Raw genomic sequence first — 19902 nt, forward strand, 5'->3', positions numbered from 1 at the left:
ACTGGCACAATCTGTCTTTATATTCGGTCTCTTTGTATTCCTCACGTTGTTTGTCATTCAGTGCTGCTGTTTTGTGCTGTAGACGACGTGGATCAACTTGTCAGATGGCATTCTGGATTTTTGCGTTCGCGTACGGTGGCTCTGAATTGTCAAAACGTCTCTCAAAATGCGTGCCACGGATGCGAAAAACGCATAAAATCGAACCTGATCCGAATATTTTTTTGACGGACGAAAGTTTCGGAGGCAGTGTGCAAACGCGATTGATATAACGTGGGGTCGAATTTATTTTTTTACGTGCGAAAGTTTCGCATGCGAATTTCGGACTCACCCTGTGTCTCAATCAGCTCCCTAGTTCAGTAGTCAGGGCACTGACCAGGGAGTCAGCCATTTTAAGGGCTGTCTCAATCGCAGAATCCTTCCAGAGCACTGAAACGTTCGCTCCCTGAAAAGTCCCACAATGCACCGTGAAAACCAGGGAGCATCGATGCTCACTGCTCCCTTAACGGAAGTTCTGAAGCGCGAAACTTGAAGCACGTGCGCCAACTCACTACACATAACGATACGATAGATGTTTTTAAAAATACAAACCGTTATTTTATTATATTTCAGCATAAACATACATCGCTAGACAGGTAATGAGCATAATCTAGCTAACACTTATAATTTATTCACGGCTGAAATGTTGCACGTAAGCAAATAATTAATCATAATGTACTTTAAATAACATTACAAGTAATGTCAGAAAATATCAGCTCTGTTGTTGTTCATAAATACTAGTAGTGATGTTGTACAATGACGTTGTCACGTCGCCGGAAATAGAGTCATAAGTGTCCCAATGTGTAGTGAACCAGCAGCTTTTACTGTCCTTACCAGTGCCCTAATTCGTGTACACGATATACTGATTCACGAGCTCGGGAGCTAGGGAACTGATTGAGACACACCAGTGTGCAATGACTTATACAAACGCGACCGACGCCATCTTGCGTCTCAGTTCTCGATTGTAGTGAAAATGACCTCAGAGGACTTAAAGGTTATGTAAAATTAACATTTTAAATAATGAGTATACACATTATTAATCCTTCTTCCAAAACGTGTTTTTGTCTTACCACGTTAAGTGTTTATATTTAGACCAAGTGCCCTGTTGAAAAAAACAGCATATGCTGGTTAAAGGCCTGTACACACCGGGACGAATATGGTGCGCGATTATCGCCGACGTTTAACGCCTCGTTACTAAACAATGGGCGCCAATGTGAGTGTGCACACCGACGCGAAAAACGCGAGGCGTAAAAGAGTCATTTTTTAAAAAACAGTGAAAATCGCTTGGGTATGAACACAAAAAAGTCTCGAAAAATGCTGGCGATAAACGCGTGCTATATTCGTCCCGGTGTGTACAGGCCTTAAGGGTAGGTTTTGAAACTGGTTTGAGCTAGTTTATGCTGGTCAAGTGCTGGTCCTGTGCAGGCCCTAAGCTGGTCCAGGACCAGCATAAACCAGCATACCAACTTCAAAAACTACCTTACCAGCATATGCTGTTTTTTTCAACAGGGCGGGATGGTTTTCCATGGAAATTAAGTATGCATGTCTTCTTGTGACAGAGCTCATAATAAAACGAGAATCAACACTGGCTTGTCTCTTTGGAGGGAACAGAGGGGTTCAAAACGTTGTGGAGATGCTGTTTTTATTACTCAACAGGTGAGTGAGATATTTTACTAAACAGATAAATTACCACATGTGAAGAGTCATTTCATTAATGGTTGTTGTAGCGCTGTGCTGGAATTTATTTTCAAGGTAGTATTGTGTCTATGGCTTTATCTAGCCTACAGTAACGTCTTCAGCTAGTCAGCTTGAGATCCTTTCTATCTAAACTGGTTATATCTCTTAAACCTATAAACCTTAAACCTTCCACAAAATGCATGCTGTTTTTTAATGCCACAGTTTGCATAGTGTACCTTTTAAGTATTGATATTACTGTAATGTTGTTTCAGTGTGTTCCTAGTTGCTAGGTGAATTGTTAACTAGTATTGCAATTATTTATTAACAGCACATTTCATGTCAACATAAAATATAAAATCATTGTATTAGTTCTGCTCCAGGCAAACTAAGTTAAAATGGTTCTTTCTTGAGCCCTGTACATTTATTTCCAGTAAACAAACATGTGTCCAATCAATCATATGTTGTGCTCTCCGTGTAACTAAAAGCTCAAATATATTGAAGTGCGACTCAGCCAGGTTGCATTAGAAAAACAAGCCTATAACACGGGCATTTACTCTCCAGCTCTGCTTACTTCAGTCTTCAGTACACCTTCTACACCTCCAGTTTCTTTTTCATTTGGAGTTTGTAGAGGATTTGATAGCCATCGTCCCAAGCGTAGAGCAGCTGCTCCACAGGGCTGTATTTGAGGCTGGCATGAGTGCCGTATCGTTTGGGAAAGTATACATGTGGAGCGTCGTCATTTGTTACCATGTCACTGACATCAAACACACACTGAATTCGGGAGCGGCTGGGTAGTTTGGAGTTATAGACCACGTAGACAGTACCACAGATGACGAACGCTGCTTCCGCATTCTCCCTCACACAAGGGGTGTCCCACATCTGCTCAACGTCTAGTGTTTTAGCGTCTATCTTGGCCAAAGAGATGTGCCTCTCATTCTCCTGTGTGGCGTAGATGGCCCACAGACCCTCTTCGTCCACTGCTAAATCGATGAAGGTCTCAGGATTCAGGCTGTACACTGGGAGCTGGTTTTTAGCTGGAAATACAGCACTGTCCACAACTATGTTCTTCTGAAGATCAAACTTTATTAGTTTCATCTCCTCACCCTGCTTCAGATAATAAAGCTGGTTGTTGTAGATCACATGGCCCATACCACGCCAGGCTGAAGGGAGCTGGACACTGGTGGCCCCAGAAGTGCCTTGGGAGGAAGTGAAATCACGGACTGTACCAAATTCATGCACTGTATTATCCTCTGTCCCGTTTAAGATGTATACCTTCCCGGTGGCACTTCCTGTGTCTTTGGTCCACATTCCCTTAGTGCCACCAACTCGTTTGAGGATCTTCATGGCTTTGATGCTGGAGATCATGTCACTACAGTCTAAATATATAAATGAAAAATAAAAATTATTTTTATTTTTGAATGAACTATCCCTTTAAATATTGTATTAACACCTCGTTGGCTTTCAAATTCTCCTTTTCAGTAGTCTGCCATATGTCAATCATCAAATATTCCATGCCATTTCCTTTGCCGTTCGTCTTTTTCTAGAATTGGAATATCAATATTTGCTTTCCACTAAAGCCTGATTTAACACTAAACCCTAATGGGAATGCACAGTACACTAATGACAGTCTGGGCTAATCAGATTTGTGGCGTTTTGCTATGAAAAGGCTATATAGAGCTGCTGAAGTGTAGAGGAAAGCATCATGATTTGCCCTCCAGCAGTTTAATTACCGTCTCTCTCAATGATGGAATAATAATACATTTTATTTAGTACCTCTAAGTGCTTTTCTAAACGAGGACTTTAGGAAGATTAGACCCACTATTTAATGCATTATGTATTAAATTCTGTCAAGTTGTGATAGCTCAGAGCTTGATGTGATTGAACTCTCTTCCCTGTCATTGTCACACCACTTATCCTTCATTATAAGAGCTTCTTAAAACTGAATCTATGAAGCGTAGCTGGCACTTTCCACAATTATTTTTAATATTCAATTTCTAAGACGTTTTTTTCAACAGTGTCGTTACTGTTAACTAAAATGAAAACTTTTTTTGAAAAAATTAGAAATAGTTAGAAAATTAGAAATGTTAACATGGCAGCTAACTGAAATAAATAAAAACTGAAATAAATTAAATAGAAATATTAAAAAAACTAAAAATGACATGCAGATAACAAAATGTCTGAAACTTAAAGAATGTAGCATTTAAAATTCAAATAAAACCTGAAAATGTAAAAAATAAAATAAAAATTCAAAATATTAATAAATACTATAGTATATACAGGTGCTGGTCATATAATTAGAATATCATCAAAAAGTTGATTTATTTCACTAATTCCATTCAAAAAGTGAAACTTGTCTATTATATTCATTCATTACACACAGACTGATATATTTCAAATGTTTATTTCTTTTAATTTTGATGATTATAACTGACAACTAAGGAAAATCCCAAATTCAGTATCTGTCTAATTGTATTTTTTTTTTTATCTGTCTTTTAGTTGAATACTCTCAATCCAACAGACTGTCTATATTTTTATTTTTTCTTCTTCTTTTTTTTTTAAATAAAATCTTTTTTTGTTTTAATGTTTTGTTATTTTACATTATATCTAAAAGTTCTCACAACAAAAACATGGCATTTGTGCCTTTAATGCATTGAGAATGGGTCTCCAGAGAACTGAATTTGTTGAATGAGCCAGCTATGGCTCATGCCATCATGCTGTGAGGCAAACATGACCAGTATCTAAGCATGTGGAATGTTACCTAAAGCTCTTTACCTGTAAGCTTGGCGTACTTGGCTTTGTTTCTCTCCTTGACAACCGTCACCTGCTGCTCCACCAGCTTGTCATCCACGTCCACGCAAGGCTGCGCACCATTCTGTGTATCGAGGTAGTCCATCTCTCTCTCCACGCGATCTACGCGTGTTCCCACCGTGTCCAACTCACTTCGCAGCGCCTCCTTACTCTTGTCCAGGCCCTCTAGCTGTGCCACCATCTGCTGCTTGAACTCGCGCAGCTCAGAGGCGTAGCGGCTGGTCTGCTCATGCCACAAGGAGATGCGATCCTGCCAATGGAGAAATAAACAAAAACAAGTCTCAAGAGACTCCATAAAAGAGATGTTAGTTAGTTGTAAACATGACTGTTAAAGTGGCATCATAATATAAGATGAACTGAAGGCCAGCAATTTGCTTGTGGGATAGTATGTTAAAATAAATGTTGTGTGGTTACCACAGTGCTAGGGTGGTTGCCAGGGTGTTGCTGTGCAGTTGCTAAGATGTTCTGGGAAGATGTTCAGGCCTTTGCTGTTGGGTTGTTTGAAAAAGTGCTACAAAAGTTGTATATATAGGCTATAGTACATCCAACTTTACCTGCATACATACAGCATCAATACTATACAGCAATTTGGCTGCATGATTGTTAACATCATTGCCAGTGTTGGAGAAAGTTACCTTTAAAAGTAATGTATTACAATATTGCGTTACTCCCTAAAAAAAATTAATAATAATTGCATTACTTTTTTAATGGAAAGTAATGTGTTAGCGTTGCTTTTTCTCAGCTGGGCTGGGCTGTTTGTTTGTTTCTTTTTAATATAACAACAAAAAATACTATTTTTGGCAAATGTAAAGGCCTTTTCACACCAAATGTGAAATGAATAAGCCTCAGGCTAAAGGAAATGCTAATTTATGCCTGTACATCAGAGGGCGCAGTTCAAACAAACAAGCCTTTCAGCTGTGCTGCCATTCTAGAATACAGAAGAATAGGATGCAGGAGAAGAAGTAAATGAATGCTCACATTTAGTCTAGAACTAGTCTAGAATAACCATCAGGTTTACACAGAGCACACAACACTCTGATATTTTGTTGTAAATTTAAAAGTAATGCATTACTTGACTAGTTACTTGAAAAATCTGATTACGTAACGCACGTTACTTGTAATGCGTTACCCCCAACATTGATCTTTGCTAAATGTAAACTGTATTATCACACAGCTTTGTATATAAGGTTTGATAGAGCACATATAAATATATGCAACTTTATGTATACACAATGAGTATTGCGAAAAGTGCTATACAAATACATTTTATTTAACTGACATTACTATTTTAGAACATGCATGCAGAGTGTTTTCAGATGGCTTTAATGCACATACATGTTCTAAGCTATCATACATTTTACACCGTGAACTCAAGCACACTAAATACTGAGTCAGACAGCCTCATGAGTGTAAATTATTCAAATATTAGCCCTCCCTTGACAGCTGCAGGAATTCATGAGGACTTTGGCATTGGAACAGTATCATTTGCGCTGCAGATGGATCAACCTTTGGCAGCAAATGTTCTTTTTTGAATTTGTGACTCAGTGGAAGGAAAGAAGCAGCAAAGTGCGTTTTAGCATAATCACACAAAATGACTTGCCTGAGAACTGTATGTGCAGAGTCAGCACAGAGAGAAAACAAGAGAGAAAAATTCCTTCATGTGGCTGAATCCAAGACACAGAGGGAGATCAGGTGACTGACTCAAGGAGAAAATGGGAATAGAACGAAAGCAGAAAAGGAAGAGAGATAGTGTGCATGTCCGTCTGTTTTTGTGTTGCTGTGATTGTCTGGCATGCATTAAGTACAGTTATCATGTTGAGTAAGTTTGTGCTTACAATATCATGTTATATGCAAAATATTTTGCCACACAGTATATCTCTAGTCCTCCAGTGGGCTTTTTACCCAACAATTGGTGTAAAAGGGCTCTCTAGCTGCCCTTATTTACATGCTTTTTTAATTAAAACAAACTTCTTTACCTTTTACTTATACACAAACTATATTACTTCATTAAAACTCAAAGAAAATCATAAATATTTATGTATATAAATATACACTAGCGTTCACAATTTCTATAAGGAACCTTAAAGGGTTCTGTCAGTTGCTTTATAAATGGAACCTTTTAGGGGTTCCCATCATGGGATAATTTTAAGCAATTAATTTAGTTTTAATTGCTAAAATTACTCAAAATTCTATTTTTTTAATTAAACAGTTTGAAAACATACTTTATCACTACAAAAAAATGTAAATAACATGAAAGTATTATGCAATAATTTAAGACATTTCTCCTTATATATGAATAAGGTATGAAGTGTTCTTTAGAGAATATATACATATTTGTTTGATCATTATATCATATTTAAGGTATTCTACTGCCAACATTTCTGTGTCTCTTCTCTCCTATAGAGAACCCCACAGAACTTAAAATTATAATAATAATGATAATTCATGCTCAAAGTTCAAACCATGTATTACAGACCTACAATCAAGTAACTGCACCATATCCTTAAACAAATCCATACTTCATCAGTCTGTTGTTTTGTTCTATAGCTTCTCTCTTCTCAAAACTCCATGTCAGCCTGTATCTGGAGGCCAGGGTCTGGCTGGGAGAGCATTATTGTTCTTACCTCAATGGCAAGGAGTCTTCTCTCCAAGTAGTCCATAAGGGCCTGCTGCTGTGCTCCAACCAGGCCAGAAAGAACGAGGACAAGGAGCTGGAGGGCTCTCATCTTAAAGACTGGAGGAGACTGCTTAGAAACGGTGAGTGTGTGAGTATGTGTTTATGACAGGCGGAGTGGAAAAGCCCTCATGCAGAGGCACTAAGTTGGCTGGAATGTTTAGAGAAAGAGCAGAACGAGAGGAGGAGCCTAAAACATCTGGAGCGGCTCTTTCTCTGGAGAGCTGGATTACCTCCATCTCCTTTTCTGGTAAAACACAGAACTACTAATGACCAGTATTTTATTATTTATGTTTCATTATGACTCACATTTGTGATTTACCTCATATATATATATATATATATATATATATATATATATATATATATATAATGTCTATTTTTACAATAATATATTTTCACTGTTGTAAATGGATAGTACTGTAGGTCAACCACAGAGTTTGAAAGGATTGGAAAAGACTTAGTTAGACAGTAAAAAGAGAATTTACTGATGCTCTTGCCCTTTCCATTCTTCTTCAGCTTTATTTTCTTTGGACTGGATGAACAGTACAGCTCTCATTCAGTCTGTTGCATAACACTAGACAATTTCCCAGCACTGACTCATATTTCAGTCTAGTGTAAACCATGGAGTGTTTGGGCTGCAGGCATAGTTTCAGTATGGGGAGAACGAAATTCATGATCATTCACGGTGATCAGTCAAAGTGTGAGAACATGTTGAATCAACCATTGATCGTGTTTTGTTTGTGGTCTGTGGTGCAGTTTACCCTATAAAATTGATTTGAAATTTAAAATTTGGAAACATACTAACAGCATAGATTTGGGAAACATCTGTAATTGTCTTTGCAAGTAGGCAAAAAGTATAATATTTGATACATTAGGCTTTTATGGTTCATATAGTATGATATAGGAGAATAAGGAGCGTACACATGAGGAGAAAAAAACATGTTATTCAGAGCCCCAAAATGAACAAATATGCAATTTGCTGCAGTTGCTGATATTTTTATAAAATTGCTTACATAATGCAATGCAATACAATCATGACTGAGAAATGTACAAATAAATCTCCGAAGCCTGTTTTATCATATTTGATACTCACATTTTAACAGGGTTTTCTTAAAGAGTTATGTGTGGTAAACCTTCAGTCAAGTAAGTGTTATATTTTGTAATATTTGTAATACCTTAGACATTTGCATATCAAGTTTGATACATTAGACTTTATGAATAATTATAAATAATTCAACAATAATCTACTTAAATGCTAATTTTGATATATAAAACAAATTATAACCACTAGGAGGCATTACAGCATAATACCACTGCATTAGCATGCAGCATCAGATGGTGAAGTACACATAGGAGTTCCTCTTCCTGTTTTGAGGGCAGAAAAGAAAACAAATGTCAAAGTGACCTTATACTCTGCAGTACTTGTTAGGCCAGAGAAACAATTTTCTCTTCATTCAATTGCAAAACATTACTGCAGTCAACAAGTAAACTACATAACACCAGACATAGTGAATGACAAGTATGAGAAAAGGGAGTCAGTATATGTTTCTGAATTGTGTTTGTATTTTGGGATCAGCATAGACTCTTAATTCAGACTGTCTGCTAACAAAATAATCAAAACTTTTTTTTTTTTTTACTTCAAATTTTAGAAATTACTTTAAATTCCTTGCACGTCTTACAAATATAGCACATGCTCTTAATTCAGTGAAATCAGTTTAGGAAGCTGCAAGTAAAAGAATCTGACAAAGAACAAAGCAGCATCACTACTGCCTCCATCTTGTCTAAGAAATGTTTAAGATGGCCTTGGGCCTCAACACCTCTTTGCACTTGTATGTGACTGATGTTTTCTCCCTGATAGCAATCTCTGAACCACTCTGTGGTTAGACTGTCTGTCTACCGTTTTTTTTTTTCTTTCTTCTTTTCTTTTCTTTTTTTACAAACTAGAGAGCTGAAAACTATTAGTTGAAGCATAGTTTTTTTCACATCATGAATAACATTGATATATAAAGAGCTAGTTAATATCAGATGCATATATACATTCTGAATTAAATGTATTTTTATTTAGCCTTCAATTTTATACAATACAGTGAAAAGTGGGTGGAGAAAGGTTACTCTTACCTGCATTTAATTTAAAATACTTAGTTCTAATTGGGGTACATTTTAAATGAGAGCTTTAATATGCATATGAAAACTTCTACTTTTCAAATGCACAACTGTGAAACAATCACACACCATGACTTACGAGAGGGATCAGTGCTAAAGGCTTTTAGGGTACATTTAAACGCCAATGATGTACTAAAAAGCATTTTTCATGTACAGACAACAACATTATCAAAACAATCCCCATTCACACAGATCTGCAGAAACTACTAAAAACGCTACGATGTCGATGTCATGAATTGGTAAAGAAACATTACTCCCCTATAGTCTGAACACTGTTTTTGGTATTGTTTTCAAAATTTTGCCCCCAAATGCCATTGTTATGTAAATGAATGGCCAAAATGGAGAAAAAGTTTTTAGTTTTTAGTTGAAAACAGTGCCAGGTTGTATAACCACAGGCCATTTTCTTTAAAGTACACATGAAATCAAAATTGACCTTATTTATTTTGTCAGCTCAAATTGCTAGTTTTGTGGCGAACAATTCATCCGTGCAAGTCAATCCACACAAATAAATTATTTGGCTTCGTAATATTGAATCAAAATCTGAAAATGCTCTGCAACGGTGCGCTTTCTCTAATGACATCAGTTTGACGGCTTGGGTTGAAATCGTTAGTCTGCTATGAGCAAGAGATGGAGAGGAGGAGCGCTAAAGTAAAGCTCTGCCCTCTATTCAATATTCCGTTTCACTTGGAAGTACGTCACAACACTGGAGACAAGTCGTTTGCAACTTCCGGTTCACGCCGACTTTAAAGGGATAGTTCACCCAAAAATGAAAATTTGATGTTTATCTGCTTACCCCCATTGCATCCAAAATGTAGGTGACTTTGTTTCTTCAGTAGAACACAAATGATGATTTTTAACTCCAACCGTTAACGTCTGTCAGCCGAATAAAGTGTGTCAATGGGAACTTCTACTATAAGAGTAAATAAAACTTGCTTAGACAAATCCAAATTAAACCCTGCGGCTCGTGACGACAAATTGATGTCCTAAGACACTAAATGATCGGTTTGTGCGAGAAACCAAACAGTATTTATATAATTTTTTACCTCTAAAACACCACTATGTCCAACTTCTTTCAGCACTCGGCCTGATCGCGCTCTGACAGCGGCAGTGATGTCTCGCACTCATTGAAGTATAAGCGCGAGACATCACTTCCATTCTCAGAGCGTGATCAGACCTCACTAAGCGAATGCTGAACGCAGTTGGACATAGTGGTGTATTAGAGGTAAAAAATGATATAAATACTGTTCGGTTTCTCGCACAAACCGATCGTTTCGTGTCTTAGGACATCAATGTGTCGTCACGAGCCGCAGGGTTTAATTTGGATTTGTCTAAGCAAGTTTTATTTACTCTTATAGTAGAAGTTCATATTGACACACATTATTTGGCTGACAGACGGCAACGGTTGGAGTAAAAAATCATAATTTGTGTTCTACTGAAGAAACAAAGTCACCTACATCTTGGATGCCCTGGGGTTAAGCAGATAAACATCAAATTTTCATTTTTGGGTGAACTATCCCTTTAAGAGCTGCTGTGCAGCCAAAATTATTTACCTGTTATCACTGTAAAGCTGCTTTTACACAATCTGTATTGTAAAAACCACTATATAAATAAAGGTGACTTGACTTGACTAGTGTATTCGCAAAAGATATTCTTAGTGTATTCTTATAAAACAAAGATTGGTTTTAGCTGATGTGGTTGACATAATTAGTCAAACCAACCAACCAGTGAAACCGATGTAGAGGTTATGAAAGAATGAACACAACTGTGTTCAATATTTGGTAATAATAAGAAATTTATTTAAGTATCAATTCAGCATATATGAATGATCATGTGACACTGAAGACTGGTGTAATGGAATCAGCTTTGCCATCACAGGAATAAATTACATTTTATAATATAGGCTATATTTAAATTTTCAATTGTAATATTTCACAGTATTACTGTTTTATTGTATTTTTATTCAAATAAATGCAGCCTTGATGAGCATGAGAGACTTCTTTCAAAAGCATTTTAAACTGTAGTGTACATGGACTCAGAGCAATTTTATTTCAGAGAACAAATCATACAATATTTTGTGCTGTTATATAAATAATAGATTTAAAGTATATTTTTCAACGTTTGGTATGATTTATTTCTACTCTAAACGTATGCATTTCTAAAGAAGCTTTTCACTCCGAGTGTAATAAATATCATCAGTAGCTACATGAGATGATGACATCAAAGTGAAAATAGCTCACTGAGCCACTGTGCTGAACACCTGGCCTAAAGAGTGTGATTGGTTTGCGCACCCTAATCCTCCACCCTTTAAACAGATACAGCGCAGACGAGAAGACCTTCACTGATAGAGAAGAGGCAAAATGACAGATGCAAGTTGGCACTGGAAGTCGCAGTCTTACCTCATGCATGTAGGTGGCTCAGATGTATTGCACCCTGAGTGACCACGTGGCCCTTTTTAGGATAGTGCTTTCTTTTCAGGCTGTCTGGCTACAGAATAATCAAAACTGTTTTTTTTTTTCAAAATATCAAAGGTCCCAGCTTCTGACAAAGTCTCTGCTAAAATTCCTAGTTTAAATTCCTTGCATGTTTTGCAAATATAGTGCATGCACTTAATCCAGTGAAATCAGTTTAGGAGGCTGCAAGTAAAAGAATCTAAAACAATAAAGAAGCATCACTACTGCCTCCATCTTGTCTAAGAAATGTTTAAAATGGCATTCGGCCTCTCAACACCCCTTTGCACTTGTATGCGACTGATGTTTTCACCTTGATAGCAAACTGTGAACCACTTTGTGGTTAGACTCTCTGTCTACCCGCTTTTTCTCTTTTTTTAGTTTCACTACAAACTAGATAGCTGTGACTACTTGAAGCATAGTTTTATTTAACATCATGAATAACATCAGTAATCATTCACTGATATATAAAGAGCTAGTTAATATAAGATGCATATATCCATTCTGAATTATATGTATTTTTATTTAGCTTTCAATTCTGACATGATCTGTTTTTCATCTAATGCAGTGAAAAGTTAGTGGAGAAAGGTTACTCTTAACTGCATTTAATTTAAAAAACTTTATAATTGGGGTACATTTTGAATGAGAGCTTTAATATGCATATAAAAACCTCTACTTTTTAAATGCACTTCATTTATAAAAACAGACCAAATTGGATAAATGGCCTCATAAGATGTGCCTGCAGTTGAAACAATCACACACCATGAGCCACGAGAGGGATCAGTGCTATAGGATTTTAGGTTACCTTTAAAATACAGGAGTATTGGGTCACTACAGCGTCAGTAATTGTAACAACAACGGGCGCATGCCGCTGGAGTTTTGCATGGAGCATGGTCTAACTATCACCAACACCCTATTTCAGCAGAAGGCCAGATTCAAGACAACATGGAAACATTCATGGAAGCTTCAAATATTGGCACCTCCTGGACTACATCCTTGTGTGTCAAAAAGATGCACGCAATGTGCTCCACACTAGAGTCATGCCAAACGCAAACTGCTACACATACCACAGGCTGGTTCGAGCAAAAATGCAAAATCACCATCAAGGCCATAGCGAAGAGAAGGGGACCTCAGACCAAGAAACTCCATGTTAGCCAGCTGCTGGCACAAAGAAAGAAGTTCAATAGGGAGCTAGAGGCAAGTTTTTGTCAACTAAAACCACCAAACCTTGAGAAGCGGTGGAACCAGATAAAGACTATTGTACAGGAAACAGCCATAGATGTAGCAGAAAAAACAGAGATTGGTTTGATGAAAATGATGATAAAATCCAGAAGCTTCTTGAGTCAAAGCACTCATCACACAGTATTCTTAGCTTGTCCCGACAACCAGGCCCGTAAGGCAGCTTACAGAGAAGTTTGTAACATATTCAGAACAACTGGTGACTAGAGATAGCTTGAAAAATCCAGTTTTATGCTGACACTGGAAACATAATAGCCTTCTATGAATACTTGTGCACTGTATGTGGCCCATCACAACAGATGGTGACACTGTTGGTGGACAAAATTCAATGCTGTTCGTACTCTGTTGGGAGAAGGGAGTCATCCTTTGTAATGCAGTGATAGTCTCCCTGTATAAGAACACCTACCAAGGCATCACTCTTTTTTCCATTTCAGTGAAGATCCTTGCTAGAGTCCTGGAGAGCCAGTGCAGCTTCCAAGCTAACAGAGGCACTGCTGACATGATATTTGTGCTACGCCAGCTGCAGAAGAAATGCAGAGAGCAGAATATGGGCCTGTATGCAGCTTTCATTGACATGATGAAAGCCTGTGACACGGTCAGCCGAGATGTGTCCTGGAAGATCTTAATGAAGCTGGGATGCATGTCGAAGTTTCTCACAGTCCTCAGCAGCTGCACGAAGGACAGAAAGGACAGGTAAAACTCAGTGACCTCTCAGACACTTTCCCCATTGGGAACGGTGTTAAGCACAGCCGCACCTGTCTGACGGATGACAGCATCTTTAACTTTTGCCGTTTCCCTGCTCAAACGAAGACAACTGAGGAGCTGATCACAGACCTACTGTTGGCAGACAACTGCGCACTGTTGGCGTACACAAAAGTACCCCCTTCCATCATTCATCAACCACTTTGTGACAGCAGCCAGCTCATTTGGTCTGACCATCAGCCTGAAGAAATCATGTACCAGAAGCATCCACAAGGTACCTACCCAAGCCCACCCAAGATCAACATCAATGGCCATCCACCACGAAGTGGACTAGTTCATCTATTTGGGCAGCATCATCTCAGATGACACTACAGTAACCTAGGACATGGACCACTGACTTGTCAAAGCCTGCAGCTCTTTTGGTCATCTCCAGAAACATGTCTGGTGGACCTGTTAATAAAGACCCAAGTCTACTAGGCAGTAGTTCTCAGTACCCTGATATGTGGATCTGAGTCAAGAGTCCTGTACTGTAAACACATCCAGCTGCTCGAGCACTTCCACCAGTGGTGCCTCCTTTCCATCATGGGAATGCAGTGGCAGGACTAAACATATCACACATGGACAACACAAGACTGTCAAAAGTGGTATGGGGAACTTTGCCAGGGCAAGCATAACAGAGGAGCCCCACATAAGTGGGGTGAAGTGACAGTTGCTGCAGGCTGACATCAACCCCCAAGACTGGGAGACATGGCAGCAGACAGATCCAGCTGGAGGACCACCACAATGAAGGCTGCCTGGGAGTTTGAGGAAGTGATAACTGCCTAGGAGAAGCATAAAGGAAAGTAAAAATTGGCTGCCCAAGTATTTAACAACAGCGACCTTTCCCTGCCCCATCTGCTCTAAAGCCTGCAAGTCTAGGATTGGCCTCTGCAGCCACCTGAGAGCCTGCCGCCCCAGACAAAAACCCTTCAGTGATCTTCGGATAAGAAGAACCCGCCAACATATATTCTTCAGTTGTCGGGAATAGTAATATAATGCAATTTATGACACAACCAAATAGACAAATTGCTGCATTTCCTATTAATATATATTAAATATTTGTACCATTGTGCTGTTTTTAAAGAACCTTATTGAAATAAGAGAATAAAGTAAGAAACTATTACTAAAATAGAAATGTAAATGTCACTGATGAAATTGTGCATATACAGTGAATCAGTGCACTGGTTGTAAACTAATAAATGCCACTCACTGGTGCAGTAAATCTACCTGCAGAAGCACTTATCCAAGTCCCTCGAGGAAAGGACATTTTGTTGTGAGCTGCTGAAACAGATAAAAGGAGGCTAAGAATGCATCTTCAATTCCTCACTGTCTACCTGGCAAAATTTATTATTTTTACAATAATAAATACATACATATAGTCAGACCATTTTGCTTGGCATTTAATGTATATTACAAACATCACATTACCAGTCTGGAGAGGGATCAAGTGTGGCATCACTTTCCACATGAGCTAGGAGGACTAGAAAGACCTGAATGAGATATTAAAGGATTAGTCCACTTTTAAATAAACTTTTCCTAATAATTTACTCACCCCCATGTCATCCAAGATGTCCATGTCTTTCTTTCTTCAGTCAAAAAGAAATTAAAGTTTTTGATGAAAACATTCCAGGATTATTCTCCTTATAGTAGACTTCAATGGGCACCAAAGAGTTGAAGGTCAAAATTAGTTTCACTGCAGCTTCAAATTGTTCAAATTGTTGAAAATTATATAATTTTTAACCATAAACGCTCATCTTGAACTAGCTCTCTTCTTCTTCTTCTTCTCTATTTGAATTCCAGCAGTGTAGATGCTGCTAAGCGTAATACTGCCCTCCACAGGCCAAAGTTTGAACTAATTGTTATATACTATTGAACTAGCATATTGCATATAAAAATTAGTTCAAACTCTGGCCTGTGGAGGGCAGTATTACTATACTATACTATAGTATAGCAGCGTCTATACTGCTGGAATTCTAATAGAGGAGAAAAGAAGAGAGCTAGTTCAAGCTAGTTCAAGTACTGGTTAAAACTTATATAATTTTCAATTTTTTTCAGAAAATGAGCGATGGTTTCACTAGATAAGACCCTTATTTCTCATCTGGGATCATGTTGAACAATTTGAAGCTGCCATGAAACTAATTTTGACCTTCAACTCTTTGGTGCCCATTGAAGTCTACTATAAGGAGAATAATCCTGGAATGTTTTCATCAAAAACTTTAATTTCTTTTCGACTGAAGAAAGAAAGACATGAACATCTTGGATGACATGGGGGTGAGTAAATTATCAGGAAAAGTTTACTTAAATGTGGACTAATCCTTTAATTTTAATATTTTAATATTAAATGGTTTTAAATTATCTCTCTTTTCAAATATAAGCAAACAAAACATCTTAACATATGCATAAAACCTGTTCACCTAAACATGGTATGATAAGTGTCCCTTAAACAGTTTTGAAGTTATCTGAATTGAATACAAAAGATACTGAGTACACACATACAGTAGACAATTATTTAATAAAAAGTCACAATGTTGTTGGCACATTCTGCTCAGAAGTTTGACACTAACAGATAGTATCTGCATGAGTGCTTATTAATCACACACAGGTACAAAGTCAGCTGATTTTCTGAGCCCGAAGGCCTGATTAAGGAAAATATTTATATTAATGCAGTAGCCTCATTGGGTGCACTGGCAGACTTCAAAGTCCTGATCTGCCCATGGTTACCACTTGTGGCAGTAATTTTAAAAACCAGAAGCCTTGTTTTCCTGTGTTAGTGGAGGTTATGTGGCCTTCTAGAATTAACCGTCAAGATTTGGTTGGTGAATTTTTTTGCATATGGGTACTAAGAGCACTGTCAAACGGTTGTTATCTTTAACTAAAACAAACTATTAAAAAAAAAAAAAAAAAACATTTTCATTACTTGAAATATAACATTAACTGAACTAAAATAAAATATAAAAACTTCTACTTATTCTGTTTGAACTAGTTGCTAAGGAAACATTTTTGTTTAGTTTAAACTGAAGTAGTAATGCAAAATAAACTAAAACTGAACTAAAATTAAATGGTCATATTTAAAGTTTTGGTTCATGTTTTAAAATCTAGATATTTGTAAAAATGAAATAATATGCATTGGTTTTGAAATAAAAACATTGAATTGCAATCAAAACATTTGCTCTTCTTAATCCATTTGCCAAATAAAGTTAAAAAACAAAAAAACAAATTAGCCAGTCCATCATTTAACAAACTGGATCCTCATGAAATGTATGAAAAAATGCCAAATGTAATGTCCAATGTCACCACCAGAGTTCAGTATTACTTGTTTCTACAACACTCTACTTTCTATACTACTATGCATGTCTATTTCCTGTTTTCTGTAGTTCATTACATCAAGTCTTGCTTTTGCGTGTTAACTGCATTTTGTTCAAATGGCAATCAGTGTAGCGGGGCACAACAATTTTTTTATTTTCTCAGTTTGTGTAAATCCACTTGGGTTTCAATACATTAATTTCACACCTCCTGTAAATATGTGGCCTAGTTTCATTTTTTGTTTATACTTTTTCTTTGTTTACCCCGAAAGTATAGAAGTGGACTGTGACAACATGCCCCTTATTTGTAACATGACCAAACGAGAGCTTAAAATGTTAACTATATATTCAAGACAATAATATTTTGTTAATAAAATACAATTATTAACGGTTACACTTTATTTTAAGGTGTCATTGTTACAGTGTAATTATACTTTTAATTACAGTGTAATATTAATTAACTACATTGTAACTAACTGATATGGCATAGTAAATACAAGTTTCGTCATGCATGTGTTTAAACCATGTGTGCTATGACTTGCCTCGCATTAGATTGTGCCTACACATTTACAATTTCACTGAACCTCTCTTCTGAGAGTCACATCAGATTATGCAGAAACAGCTCATCATCACAGAAAAACAGATTAGTCTGAAAATGATTGTGTCTTTGTTATGGTCAGCCGGTATTTTCTGCACTTCCTATCCTGTGCTCTGAGAATAGGCAACTCCCTGTGCTCTCTGTGCTCATTACCTGGTATAATTCTATATCTGATCGCCCGAGGAAATGTAACCGTGGCTTGGTCAAAGATCTTCAGATTCCCCCAGTGACCTGCTCGCTACACTGAAACATCAAGGCTCTGGATAGATAAGTCTACCCTTTTCCCCAGTACAAAGTCTACATAGTAGAGGTCCAAAGGGCAAGATGAAAGTAGTTCAACATGTTAAGCCTCTATGATATAGTATAATATGATGACATTCTCATTCGCTAATACTTTATAGCTCAACACCTCTGTCACGTAGGCTAACTGTGGGAAAACGTGCAAAACAAAAACCATGTACGTTTCGTGGCAGTTTCAATGTGAAATGTTCACTGAGTGGCACTAAAAGCGTGTTCAGTTTTTTCTGAAACAGATGAACGTAAATATGGTACGTTTTGTATTAGGCCTACGTTGGTTTTGTACGTATCGCCGTAGTTCTGATTTGAAATGTCAGGTGAGTGGCGCTAAAGGTGTAATGCTACATTAAATTTTAAATTAACATACCATCAACATTACACGTAAACCTACCCGATAGTGTTAACAAAAGCAAATGTCACAAAACCCGACCATAAGCATGATGTTTTAGCTTATTTTTGATCTCTCATCTTTGAGCTTGTTTATCGTGAATCATGTTTCACGGGATTCGTACCCAAGGCTTCAGTATCCTAAGTAGGCCTACATTTCCGTACCAGTTGAGCTACCGAGCAAGCTTGTTACATTCGAAAAACGATGCAACGTCCAAAATGTAACGTTATTTGTTTATAATCATGGACTTTAGTAAAAGTGTTTTGAGATCATAACATAATATTGTGCAAGGAGTCGGAGATGTGAAAACAAGTCTAGTATGCTAGTGTATTAAAGGAAGTTTTTATTTTATTTTATTTTATTTACATAATTTAATTTTGCTCTCTCTACTTAAAGTCCCTCTGTAGTCAATTATTTTATCCCTTAAAACTCATCTTTGATCACCAAAATGACATATTTTAAAGAAATTTCAATTGAAAAAAAAAATTCTTCATGCCTTAAAATAGCTTGAATGTAACTCTACACCCTTGCCTCATTTAATATACATGGATCAATGAATATGCAAATTAGCCCCGCCTCCACTCACTCACGCCAACTCGGAGAGTATACGGTTGCTATAGTGACGAGCAATTTGTTGTTTGTGTTGTGGATATAGGCTACATGAAATAAATGCACAACCTTGAATGAGCGCGGATTTCCAGCATATTTACTTGAACTTATCAGGTAGGCTAATATGTATGGTTTGATCCATTCCAGAGGCGGCCAAAATCAGAATTTATAATGGACTGAATAGCTCTCTCAGAACTTGACGTGCGATTCCACACTGACTGAATATGCACATGAATCACGGTCACACGCACAGAGCAATATTGTTTTAGCTATGTTTTATAGTATTAAAATATTTCGAAGGACATGAACTTTATTGGCTTTACTTCAAGTCAGCTGTCACTTTACTTTGTCGCGAGCTCCTATGCGCATGCACACTTGGTACAGCCCTTGCGGCGGTTCTGTCATTAATTAATATGAATTAATATAAATAGCCTTTTTCTTGACTACGTTATCAAACAGCTAATAATGTGTTGCTAATGTTACACACCGTTCCTGTTCTTCATCTCAGAGTCAGACAGCTGCCTTCTAACATTCAGTATCCTTACAAACGCTTTGAACAACTCAGAACATCAGTGGAGAAAGGCATATAGTTCATCATAACATTTGTAATAGACTCGCTATATTGAAAAATCTACACAATTTTTCATATCAACAGAAAATTTACCGGGATAACCTGGCTTCTCTCGAGACTTTCCTGCTTCAGAGCGCTCATAGTTAATGATATGCTAAAGCCTGCGGGCACGTTGTTGTGATTGGTTACAATGTAGTCTGTGACGTCACAAACACCCACGATTTCAAACCGCGGGTTTTTGATTTACTGCAGTTTCAAACATAAAATACTCAGCAATGGTGCTGACTTATGAATTTGCACATGGTTTGTCTTAAAGCATATTAAAAACACCACATAGACATATAAACAA

At 37.3% G+C, this 19902-nt stretch overlaps 2 protein-coding genes across 2 annotated transcripts in view; one reads left to right on the forward strand and one right to left on the reverse strand.

Moving 5' to 3' along the window:
- The window catches only part of inavab (innate immunity activator b), a 56608-nt gene that overhangs the window by 6314 nt on the left and 30392 nt on the right, over window positions 1-19902 (forward strand). Inside the window, exons 2-3 of the mRNA XM_048171751.1 lie at window positions 1596-1692; window positions 7069-7278. The gene's annotated coding sequence lies outside the window, so the exon portion shown is untranslated. The remainder of the gene's footprint in view (window positions 1-1595; window positions 1693-7068; window positions 7279-19902) is intronic.
- olfml3b (olfactomedin-like 3b) lies at window positions 1662-7502 on the reverse strand. Its single transcript, XM_048171757.1, has 3 exons — window positions 7146-7502; window positions 4486-4771; window positions 1662-3089 (listed from the first exon to the last, which is right to left on the reverse strand). The coding sequence occupies exons 1-3, from the start codon at window positions 7245-7247 to the stop codon at window positions 2305-2307; spliced, it is 1173 nt and encodes a 390-aa protein (XP_048027714.1). The 5' UTR covers window positions 7248-7502; the 3' UTR covers window positions 1662-2304.

The sequence above is a fragment of the Megalobrama amblycephala genome, linkage group LG21, assembly GCF_018812025.1.
Source record: "Megalobrama amblycephala isolate DHTTF-2021 linkage group LG21, ASM1881202v1, whole genome shotgun sequence".
Classification (NCBI taxonomy): Eukaryota; Metazoa; Chordata; class Actinopteri; order Cypriniformes; family Xenocyprididae; genus Megalobrama; species Megalobrama amblycephala.

Bases quoted from the DNA above. Each gene is read 5' to 3' on its own strand.
- olfml3b (XM_048171757.1), bottom strand. From the start codon at position 7,247: ATGAGAGCCCTCCAGCTCCTTGTCCTCGTTCTTTCTGGCCTGGTTGGA. The intron at 4,772-7,145 runs GTAAGAACAATA...CTCCATTGGCAG, and splicing joins GAAGACTCCTTGCCATTGAG to GATCGCATCTCCTTGTGGCA. The intron at 3,090-4,485 runs GTAAAGAGCTTT...TTATATATTTAG, and splicing joins CAAGTACGCCAAGCTTACAG to ACTGTAGTGACATGATCTCC.